We start from the raw sequence: 12,293 nt of genomic DNA, 5'->3' as shown, positions 1-12,293 counted from the left end.
CCTATTCAAACCCAGCATTTGGCAGCTTGTATCTGAAAGGTCACATTTTGATAGGATCACCCCACTTGTTACTGTGAAAGTCTTTTTTTCTTTTTTTTTATTGTGGCCCACAAAAAACAGTTTCTGGGATCAGCAAAATTAATCAGATAGGCTTCTCTCAGCATAGAAATGACTTCAGTGTTTAGTAATGTTATTCACACCCCAGGATGATGAAAATCGCTATTTTAATGAGAAATTGCATATTTTAGTTGGCTATCCCTTTATAGAAAACACAGAACATTAATAATAAATGTGGAGTAGATAACAAGAGGAACAACCATAGCTTTTTACTGTTTTTATTGTTGCTGGAGGCTCTAATACAATATGAATCATAAGCTTTACAAAATAAAAACAAAACAAAATACAACAAAAGATTCCCCTCCGAAATGGAAACGGTCAAAGGTTTCCATTGAGACGCAAAGACAAACTGTGACCCCCAACAAAGACAGAGGTGAGGAGAGATAGAGTTGAATAGCCAAACAGAGGGGAGGCAAATTGTCATGTTATACACAGTGTAAAGAGGGGGGGGGGGGGGGGGGGTTGAAGACGTGGGTATACACAGTGAATATAACAGTCCATCCCCATGTTTTGTAAGTCTACATTTCCACTGACTGCAGCCCCATGCTCCCACAGGCTCACATGCATGTGGACAGAGTGGAATGAAGAGTAAACCATCGAGTGATCCTCACGACACAAACCCGGGGCCGTCCTCTCTCATCACCGCCGTTACATCACCCAGAAGAAGAATGACAGTTACACTGACAGTTACATGTTTCTACAGATATATCAGGGGGTGGCTTAGACATGTGTGACAAAATAGGTGCAAGAAATAAATGTGATCTACATGGTGACTATCTGATAGCCCTGCCAAGCCTACCCCACCTACAGTACGGTCTGTGTCCGCCCTCGTTCCCCAGTCGTATGCGAGAGCAGGGCCAATGTCGTTCATTTCAAACTGGCCGAGGACACATCAGCTGTGAGAGCATCAGGGATTATTATTATTAAAATTACCCTCACACTGTAAGATTATCATTAACCGTCGTAATACTATCATTATATTCATAGCACGAGAGAGGGGGGGGGGTGAAAGAGAGAGAGAGAGACAGAGAGAGTGTGAGTGAATGGCTTCATGGCGGATGAGATGCATAAAAACAATGCATGACAAAAACAAAAACAAAACAAAAAAAACAAATAAAAAGCTAAGCATTTTCTCCTTTTTTGTTTTCCACAAATGAACAAGAGTGCAGCACGGAAACAGGCATGGAGGGAGAGACGTAAAGAAACAGAGAAAAGATGGCAGAAATGAGGCGGAGAGAGTGAGAGAAACAGACAGAGAGACAGAAAAAAAAGAACAATAGCATCTCTAGCTTTGCTGTTTGCGTTTGAGTGCCTCCATCAGGTCATTCTTCAGAGCCTCCTGCTTCGACTTGTCAGCCAGAGTCTGAACACTCCTGCGTGGAAAAGACAAAGAGAGAGAGAGAGAGAGAAAGACAGTCAGTGTGTGCGGCATCAAACGTGAATACAGCGGACTAGAGTGGAAAGTGTTTCCAGAGAAAGTCTGTACATCCGAGGGAAAAGCAATTAGTTCCTTCAAAAATGTTAGTTATGCAAACATCACAGTCCAACTCTCCTTCACTGTGGAGAGAAAACGGTTACACTCATTGAAAATCTAGTTTATTATACATGTATATACACACACACAACGCGTGTGACGTTAATGTCAGGCAAATTAATCTAATCTTTACAGTTATTTGACATGCGGTTGAGTAATATCCTTTTCCTTGATCTACCATTGGCTTATAAGGGTAACATTCCCTCACACAGAGAGATTTGTTTATGAGACGCTAACAGACTAAACGGTAAACAAAACCTGCACAACATGCACACACAGTTGCTCAATCTCTCAGACACGCTAGGGAGCATGCGAGCGTGTTCACACAGCATACAAACACGCACACACTGTATACACACACTGTGCACACACACGTGTTGTACAGGCAGAGTGAGGAATGGGTGGCCATAATTTAATTCAAGTCAGGAAGACATTTTTAACATTGGAAATGTTTCTTTTTAATCCTTTTCAGTGGACTGTGGCCTGGACTGATACGAACTTCACACTACATGAGCCTGAAATCTGACATGCACTTCAGGTAACTCCACTACTAACCAAGTCTGTTGATTTTTGTCATTGTCCATATAATGGAAAATTATGTTAAAAAAGGTACCAAATCCATAAAGGTATCTACGTTTGTACTTGTATAATTAAAGAAAAAGTGGATGAAAAGTGGGATTGAAGCTGGGTATCCAACATTCTGTTCCTATTTTTGCCTGACCATATAATACAGTGTGAGATTATTAATAGGCTTGAAATTTCTCAGCTACAGCAAATCTCTAGAAGACATCCAACAAAACAATTTTCTCGGCTTTTTTTTTAGTAGCCGATATTTTCCATTTATGTTTTGGCCTTTTTTTCCTTGTAAAATGCAGTTGACGGGACTGTCTTTGGTTTATCAGCTTAAAATTAGTGAGACCTCTTAAGATTGTATGAAGGCCCGGAAAATCTGTAAAAATGACATTATCTTGCAGTGTGAAGAACACTGAACATAGACAGACATTGATTAAACTGTCTATTTAAATTCTAACTTTTGCATTATGATGCTTTGGGAAAACACCTGAACATATTTTGAGTTCTCAGGTTTCAGGTTTCTTCTCAACCTGTTTCCCCCTTAGAGTGCGGAGTGGCATCTGAGCAGGTAGAATACAGGTGAGGATGACGAACAATAGAGGGGAGCGTATGTAAAACGTTATGAGTAATGAGTTTAACTCCACTCACAAGCACTGACACACACACTCACACACACCTCCCATGCCAGGTTGTACCTCTGACCCTAGTCAATGAAGATCTGGCGCTGGGTGAGGACCTGCGACAGCTCCTTCTGGAGCTGCCGGTACTTTTGGTTATCAGGCAAAGAGTCAATAGATCTGGAGCACAGAGGAGAGGCAGCAGGGGAGGAGAGGCAACAGAGGGTGGACAGGGGAAAGGAAATTGATAAGAATAGCAGGAGAGTTGAGGGAAGAATAGGCAATGAGAGAGGGTAGGGATGAGAGAAGGAGAGGACGAACAGAGGGATTGGGAAAGGAGGATTAAATGACGTGTATGCAGAAAAAAATGAAGAAAAAAGGGCAGCAATGGAAGGTGCAAATACGAATAAAATATCAGAAGAGAAAAAAGTAAAAAGAAGTAAGAAAATATCTAAGATAAACAGGTCAACAGATGGAGAGACATGGGTAATGCAGGATGAAATAAAAGTAATGGGTAAGAGAGGTAGAACTAGAACTGAGCTCCTGCAGACTCTGCTGACTGGCAGTGCTGTAAACGGAGAGCAACTGATCCAAGCCATCCGAACCATACGTATGGTATTACCTTAGGCCGTTGACAATGTCCTTGGTCTTCCCAAAGTAGATTTCATTCAGTGTGGAGCGAATCTTGTTCTCCATATCCTGGGGCAAGGACAGAGACATTCTTGAATTTTAGTACGATTCTTAGCAAACCTTTTCCAGACCTTTGTTTCTTGTCTAGATTTGAAATGTTTGAAATGAAATTTGATTGTTAAATACGATGCATGGTGGTGGCTGGGCGATATGATTGGCAAATAGGTCATAACTTCTTCATAACAAGTGTTGCAGTGTGTGAAATGAATGTGTGTACATAAGCCCTAGAAACTATCAACAAAATGGTGTGTAGGAAACCTGTTCTTGAGAATATTATAATACACTGCAGTGACTTCATTGCAGCTGAACAGAATACATCACTGCTTGCTGTAGGTCTACTCACTTCCACAAGGCGGCCGATGTTGGCGATGTGTGGTGAGGACTCTCCGACTGTCTCATCTTTTTCCATCTGTGGGAAAAGGAGGAGGAGGAAATTAATGGACGAATAAGCCATAGCTGGGTGAGTCTGTTGGTTTTTCACTCACTTCAACAAACACACACACACACACTTACCTGTCTTGTAAGGCTGCCACCCAAGTTCATGGTACCAGAGCCAGTCTTGGTTGTCTGGAGCCACAGCATCACAGTGGAGGTGAGTTTGTAGTGAGCGGTGCGTCCGCTAGACTTCTCCTGATCGCAGAACAGACACACCGAGCAGTGAGATACCACTTTTTCTTAAAATAAACCAGGCAAAGGTGGGGTCAAATGTCAAACTATTTCACATGGACTGGATTCTCACCTGCACCTCCACCACATGGATGGAGTCCCAGCACCCTTTGATCTTCTTGGATCCATCCCCGGCCTTCTTGATGAGGATAACCCCGGCGAAGCCATGATCCAAGTCCCAAAGGTACACAGAGGACACACCACCCTCAAAGTACCTGGCAACAGCAGATTTCAGGAGTCACATGACCATTTTTTTTCTCAAGCTCAAACAAAAGACTTGTGCTCCCTATGAGATCTAGTGGTGTGTTGGTACTCACAGGTCTCTGTACTGGTCGAAGGCATTGTTGGCTTCCACCTCAAGTTTCCTCAGGCGGGCTGAAGGCATTGCACCGTCATCGATGGGAGGTTCATACTTATTACTCCATGGGGATCTGATGAATTAAAGGGCACAACAGAATGATTAACACACGTAACGATCCACAGTGTTACTTTGTATCCAACTAAAGGTTCAGCTGTAGTTTATATGTGGCAAGGGTCTGAAATTAAAACTCGTCAGTTTGCCAGTAAACTTTGTCTATGGTGGATAAATCAGTACAGGTTACCTGCCACACTGGTCTGTAACTTTTTGAGACATTAAGATTTAAATTCCTCCATTATATACAGTCTTTGGTCTCTGCCTGTTTTCAGTCTTTGTCCCTGCTGATCATCGTACACGCTGTCTGACGGTGAGCCAAACACATCAAAGCAAAGCCTGATTGGCTGCCTGCTGCACTGGCTTTACATAAAGCAGCAGCGACTAAATTTCTGCAAACCTTTCCAACAGTTTCTACACTGTCTGGATGGTTCACTAGCCTAACATTACTTGAGGATTAAGCCTCCTAACTTCAACAGAGTGTGTGTCAGTATGCTTCAAAATGTTCTTGTGTAATTTTGACTTCTGTTGCACTGAATGACAAACTTTTAAATTAACACTCTGGTTCTATACATGAATTAGCATTGAAAATGGGCAGAGAGACATGTTTCTATATTTCTAATCTTGGCAGGTAAATGAAATAGCATTGAAAATGGGCAGAATGACATTTTCTATATTTCTATTCTTGGCAGGTAATTTGATTTAGTTTGCCAGCCCTTGGCAGGTGAGCCAAATAGTTAATTTCATATTCAGTGTGTGGCCCATATTCCCATCAGAGATTAGCTGATAGTAATGCAATTAATGTGTAGTTGTGTAGTTATGGAATGAACCTGTAGGAGTCGCCGTCTCGGTTGTAATCACAGAGCAGGTAGTCTTTCCCCACCACCTTGTCCCGGGCGATCTTCAGAGGCTGGTCCACAGAGGAGAGGAGGTCCTCGCACAGACTGGGCACCTGGACAGAGACAGAGAGAGAAAGAGCTCACTGCATTAGCACAAGGTTTTCTAATGCACAGTCACGTCAAGACAGCTGCTTTGTCTCAGCCTCCCAAAAAACATTCTGCATCAGTTTCTAGCACATCTAAGCTCCTATTCTCAAACATCCAATTAAATGCGTTTCACACGTATTGAGACGTGAACAAGTAAACTAAAAAGTTGTCTTTGTCAATTCAGTCTGCCAGTAACAGATGCCAACTCTTTGCGAAAGAAAAATGGACGAGACTGTAGAGAGATCACTGTTCAAGAGAAGCAGACAGCAAGACAGGAGAATCCCGGCATTTGATATCCTTGACTCATTTTAGGTAGAAAATGGCTATAAGCTCTTTTCTTTCCCTCACATTCCAACTCCACTCGATAAGCAGAGATGGTTTGGGGAAATAGTAGAGGGAGGGGGGGGGGTATCAATGGGTAACATAATATTTAGAGGATAAGGGGGTACAAATTACTTCTCACAGACTGACATGGACCCCTCCTCTATATCCCCCTCCATCAGAACACAGACACAAAGGAGGCCCTGTTCCCCTGACACAGTCCCCCACACCTGGCAACTTCGACTGGGTGAGACAGGGAGGGGGGAGACAAAAGCTGGTAGGGAGAGTGTGGCAGGGAAGAAAAAGGAGAAAATGGAGACCAGGGAGGTAGAGACAGGAGGGAGATGTGGGAGAGACAGAACAGAAAGGCTAAGGAGGTGAACTCAGGTGATTCGGAGCACTCAGGACAGTATGAGCAGAGGCGGCAGATCCAACAAGTGCCTGGCAGTCACGGTGATTGACAGCTGCGTTAATAATCACTAACAACCGGACACAATAAAGTGGGCGAGGCGAATGCTGATGCCCAAGAGAGAGAGAGGTTAAAGGTGAAGAAAGAGGAAGATGAACAGGTGGGGGTCTGGCGGGAAGAACGGATATACCCATGAAACAAGGTGCCGTGCAAACACTGGTCAAAGTGTGATTTGATTTGTGTCTGATTCAGCTTAATTTGTCAGACTCAGTCAGAACTACACTGTTAAAATGCACAGCACAGATCTAACAGTTTCCAAGCATGCAATTAATTTCCCCATGCAGCAAACTAAAAAGGGAAGAATCAAATGAAGGCCATTTTACAGGCAACAATGCAAGTTGTTTTGAGTGTTGCTATGTGAGCACAGGGAAGTCTGCAAAAATGCCTGTGAGCCCACACTATGCACAAACATAATACACAGTGCAACAGAACATGCTAAAAATAGCTTAAGTTACCAAGACCTTTCCAATAGTCGCACTTGCATAATATAGAAAAACAAACGAACAGTTACACACCAACAAAACCACAGACACATAACACCCCCACCCCCACCCCCACCCCCAACACACACACACACACACACACTCCCTTCTGATACTGCTGAGCCTACTTTAGATCTGTCGAAGAAGACTCCCAGGACACAAACCAGGCAACATGACAATGCTTGCACCCGATTGTTTAGGAGTTTTGAGACAACAGAAACCGATCCACAACACATTAGCACAATTAAGGCTTGTGTTAAAGGCTGGTTTTACAAGTTGACATTTTGCTTGAATTCAGCAAGAGTAATCCCCAATTCCCCATGTTGGGTGAACATTGGACCAGTTGAGGTAAACTCTGGAGCAGGAGAGCTTCGCACCCAGTTGTCAATCAACTGCACGCCGCTTGCTATTGGCTCGGTGGGTAGTGGAGGGAGGGGAGAGGGGGGCTAAGTGTGTTAAGTCTTCCTGGTTTCCTTCAAACTTACCTACCGCGGCTTTAATATTTCATCCCCTCACTTTTTCATCTTGTCAAAACTCTCTCACTCCTCCAACTTGGCAAACTGAGGCTGATTCCAACCTGAGAGGGTTGGCAGCCCTACGAGACCCTACCATGGAAATGCTTGGCTATTTTACAATAAACATAACAGCAGTTTATTCACATTCCATTTGGAGGTTAACACATACCCTGATGTGGTCGTGTGTGTTTTGTGCGTAAGGGAATTTGATAAGATACCACAGGACAGGAACTCACCAGGTCGATGAGGTCGCTGAGGTTCTTCTCAATCTGCTGGGGAGGCAGGCGCCTCATCAGGTCCAGGGCACAGTCTAGCTGCTGGTCATTCTGAAAGACACACAGATCACACAGTCATTACACTAACCTGTCAAAGAATATAGTTACACACATCAGGTCAAAGTTTTACAAACGAGCTGCCTTCTTGTCAATCTAAATGACACTGTAAAGCTCTTTTGTTTTTTATGGGGCAAGTGGGTCTAAATATTAATCAATGAATTCACTTCCAAAAAATGAGGAGTACATTTATCACTGTTTAGGAATGTTTTGCCAAATCATTTGCCAAAAATTCATCCACACTTTATACAACATTCTTATTTTTACAAATTATCACAAAATGAAAATAAACTCAAATTAATAATAAATGTAATGTTCTGACATTACAAAAACATGATTGTATCTGACATGTAAACAAACTGATGTACCCAAGACAATAACCAGCTGCACTGAATGATATAAAGCAACATATGAAGTAAAATATGACTAAAATGCATTTGACGCTTGTAAAGAAAAAGAAATGAGAAATACTGTATTTACAATACACTCAAAGGCAAATTAAGACTGTGATATCCTTTGCTGTCAAAAGTAAAATCAGACGACATGAACATGGACAAAGCTGTGGGAGGAATGAGTGGTAATACTTATGTTTTGACACAAATGGTAAGCAAACAGCTCCAGATTAATTGGCCATTAAATGCAATAATATAAAGTATACAGAGTTGATAGCTCATGTTTACTGAGAGTGATATAGCCTTCTGTGGTGTAGAAAAGGCCACATTATTGGATTTGTCTCAACTTTTGTATGGGCACATAAACACTTTTTCTCCAAACGAAGTTCCCCAAAAATGAAATATTCTGCACTGCGTTTCTCACTACAGTAGCAGTAGAAAGGCAACAGACCCTGCTACAATTATGCTGCCAGGATAACAGTATTACTTTTTCATCCTAATTATGAAATTCATTAACATTTGAGTAGATTCTAATTGCCTTCAGAGAATTGCTCCCAATTACTTTTTTTCACTCTGGAGCACCAAGTGTTTGATTTAAATTGTTCAAAATTAATTGCCTTACACATGTGTGTAGAAGAGATAAAAGACCATTATATGACAAATCTACCTATATATAGGCTATTTTATTGATTTTAGAAAGCAGGCCATTTCATTCAAATACATTTGATATGTAATGTCACAGACCCTAATTTCTTTTTCTTTTCAAAGAATATACACAACACTACAATAAATCACTCTGTTGAAATATTGACAACTGACCATTTGGGGTGTTGTGACAGTGGAGGGAGCAAACTTTTCACCACAACACTGTAAGGGTAATGAAGGCCTGCTACATTCTGTATGAGGGTACGAGAGGAGTCAGCCTGGTGGCTGTGTAGGAAACATTCACACCCTGACAAGCAATCTCTGCATGAACCTTGAGATTACAGACAACATTTCCAGGTCACTGGACTGAACAGCACTCATGATTTGTTGTATGACTATTTTGCAAAGCAAAAAAATGCTATTGGAGATGAAGTTCTGAACGGGCCCCCAATAGTTAGGCCATTAAGTAATGTCATTACAGCCTACAACACCAGCAACCCCTAAAAACACTTCAGTGTCTACATTACAGCAAGTCACTAAATTAAGCTGATTCATTTTCTGGTTGCAGTAATATTTGACTTGTTTGCTGAGACTAGCATTCAGGCTAGTTTTATTATACTTAAGGCGGGTGTGACACCATGGTCAAGCTTCCCAATAAACTATTGTTTGTGAAGTGGGCTTAGCCTGGCAACTCTTGCAGAATTCAAGTTACTGTATAATGTTCAAATTCTTCACAAAAAAAATGTCTGCCCTTTCACTGAGACAATCTTGGTTGTACAGCAGTTTTGTGGAATGCAATACATTTAACTTTTCTTTAACAAGGGAAGTCCGTTAAAAACCAAATTCTTATTCATAATGAAAGCCTGGGAACAAGCGGAACAGACAAGGCCGCATAGCAGAGCCTTCCCTCAGGGGTTTCTCTCACTTAAATACGCAGTGAGCAGCAGGATATCAGTGTGCAGGGCAGGACAGGCCAGCCACAACATGAAACCCCTGAGAAATGTGCAGGAAGATGTAGGAGTGTGTAACACTAGAGAGGGTCAAAATATGTTTTCCAACTAATCCTAGCAACTAAACGGCTAGTCAAACATTTTATTCTAGTCATTATCAAATAGTACCATCAAACTCACATTACCTTGGGCCTAGGTCTTGTCAAAGGGAATAACAATCTAAACATATTTCATCATGACTGTAGTAATTACAGGATGTTACAGGACTTTAAATCTTTTGCGTGTTTTAACCACAGTGTGAATTTTTAGTTTTACCAGCCTATAGTAACATATTTGCAGATCACCTCTCATGTGCCATAATGGACAAACAGAAATGTACAGCCATGACCAACGGCAGTCAAAAAGGCTGAATACAAAGTACAGTTTAACATTGCAAATCCAAGTCCTTTGAGAAAAGAGGCTGTATTTGCATTGGAAATTATTTAAAATTGCATGTATCAGTGAGGAAATTATCAACAACTGCATGTAATTCTTAGAATATTTTCTGCACTGCCACAAAATTTGCATGTGTTATGCATCTACCATAGACCTGCCATTTAAAAGTCTGAGTTTCCCTGCAAAACCCTTGGCCACATCTTATCTATGAAATTACTGCATTCAAGTACGTAGACCTAACAAATTATGTGCAGCTGCTAGCTGGTCAAAGAAGAATAACATGTAAAAAAAAAGAGACCCTTCTTTCCATAAACATTTTTTCTTAAGGGTGACCCTGAACATAACAGAAGTTTCTTGACCATGTCTCCCATGCCTTTTCCTCTCCTCCAAGTTGCTTTTCGACTGTCTTAAAATCTTTCTCAGCTGATGAATCAGTCTGTTCCATCAGGCACCTGCGCTCCTTGACGCTGTGTTTACCAACGCTCCTGTCTCCATGTAAACACTAGCTCAGACCAACAACCCCTGGGGTCAAGGGAGAGCGCTTAGGCTGGGCCAACAGGATGGATGAGGTGAGGCTGAGGAGGAGAGTGGGCGACTGGGGAGGAAAACCACCTGGTCTTCCCAACACACGCATCAGACAAGACCATATGGAAGAACCAAACAGCACTACTAAGTACTACCACAGTAATACTTAGTCTAAACAATGTCAATGCACAAGATGGTTTCCCATCATGCAAGAATAGTACAAGTCAAACAATGCTTTTTGACATGCATAAATAAATAAGCAGTCACAATGATACAGCTGTCATATGAGCTTAAGAGATACGAGAAGGGTCAGAAAATAACAAATCAATGGGTGTTTTGCTTGTATGGTCTATAGCAAGTGCCAGAGCTTAACAACTCCTTGGTAAACTATGGTCAAAAGGCATGACCAAACTCGCAAGACAGGAAAAACGTTGAATAAGACGGTAACCGCTCGTCATGGTTAGGAATAGGAGGAGCAAGCAGTCTTATTATAGCGACAGGCAACCCGGCGCTTGTCTATTTTAACCGCGTGTGCGTGTAGTGCGCACGGCTGGTGGGCAGTGTGCGTGTGTGTGTGTGTCGGGGCTACTCTCTTATGGTATTCACGAAGTTGTTTCAAATCCAAAACATCCTGTGCTAACTTTATGCTGCAGCCCACGGAGCATCAAGCTGACAGTAGCTGGATAGCTAACTAGCCAGCTAGCCAACTAGCTGGGAGATGCACTTGCTAGACGCTACTCTTTATGAAGCTAACTCATTTATATCCCTGGTAGTAGTTTTGCAAACTGTGTAGATGCAACGGTGATTAATATACTCGGATCCCCTGCTACTCTCAAGTTACCACCCAGCACTTCCTATAAAGGGCAGCTAACGTTAGCCTAGCTTAGCACAGCTAGCCAATAACGCTTAGTTAGCACTAGCAAACAGCCCCACCAAAACCCTACCCGATCCCCGTCTGTCCAGCCCGCGGCCCTTACCATGTCTGCGGCGGTCTGTGGCGATCTCAGTGGGGGGGAGTATGATTTCACCGATGACTTTACACTTTAGCTTTACTGTGCTTTCAGAAATCGCTCCTCTCGGCTATTGTTGTTTTCTCGTCCCCACCGATTATGAGATGTTTCTTTTTCGCCTCCCTCACAGAACCCAACCCTGTCAGCGAATTCACTTCCTCAACCGGGGTACAGGAAGGAGGCTGGGGAAAACAAGCGGCGGTTGCACATCCGGGTCACTCTGGTCTTTCTCCGCAGCAGCCAATGGCAAAGAAGCAAGTAAGGCATTGCCAAGTATGGAAAGAGAGGAGTGGTGCAGTGGATACGAGGCAGAGGCAGTCAGAGAGGGCGATAGAGGGATGCGCTGCTGGAGTAAAGAAGTTCCCAGGCCTGCTATAATCAGTTTTTTCCCCTTATGCTTATGAGCATCTTGCTTTACAAATGAGAGGATGCCGGGGAAAAATGTACAGGAAACAACATTATCTATGATGATGGTTAAATAATCAACAATGTCCTCACGATTAATAAAAAGAAAAAGAAAGAAAAAAAGAAAAGTATCAACACCAACGACAGCAGTGTAAATTGTGCCCCTTATTGTGGCACTGTACCCATACCAAAACATCTTGGAGAGACTTGAGTAGGT

At 42.4% G+C, this 12,293-nt stretch overlaps 1 protein-coding gene across 2 annotated transcripts; it reads right to left on the bottom strand.

Annotated features, from left to right (window-relative positions):
* Positions 1-319: 319 nt before the first annotated feature.
* Positions 320-11,833, bottom strand: capzb (capping actin protein of muscle Z-line subunit beta). Of its 2 annotated transcripts, none has more exons than XM_071520710.1 (9): positions 11,639-11,833; positions 7,619-7,708; positions 5,440-5,561; positions 4,515-4,628; positions 4,271-4,412; positions 4,045-4,161; positions 3,875-3,940; positions 3,464-3,540; positions 320-1,490 (listed from the first exon to the last, which is right to left on the bottom strand). In XM_071520710.1, the coding sequence occupies exons 1-9, from the start codon at positions 11,639-11,641 to the stop codon at positions 1,403-1,405; spliced, it is 819 nt and encodes a 272-aa protein (XP_071376811.1). In that variant the 5' UTR covers positions 11,642-11,833; the 3' UTR covers positions 320-1,402. The 2 variants fall into 2 exon arrangements, with proteins under 2 accessions (XP_071376811.1, XP_071376812.1); XM_071520711.1 differs by lacking the exon at positions 320-1,490 and adding an exon at positions 2,913-3,021.
* Positions 11,834-12,293: the final 460 nt, after the last annotated feature.

Source organism: Centroberyx affinis, unplaced genomic scaffold, assembly GCF_046629955.1.
Source record: "Centroberyx affinis isolate AG114_WGS23_722 - 3 ecotype Tasmania unplaced genomic scaffold, CSIRO-AGI_Caff_v1 ptg000824l_1, whole genome shotgun sequence".
NCBI classification, from domain to species: domain Eukaryota; kingdom Metazoa; phylum Chordata; class Actinopteri; order Beryciformes; family Berycidae; genus Centroberyx; species Centroberyx affinis.
Note: the sequence above shows the minus strand (reverse complement) of the source record. Positions and strands in the feature narration are given on the sequence as shown.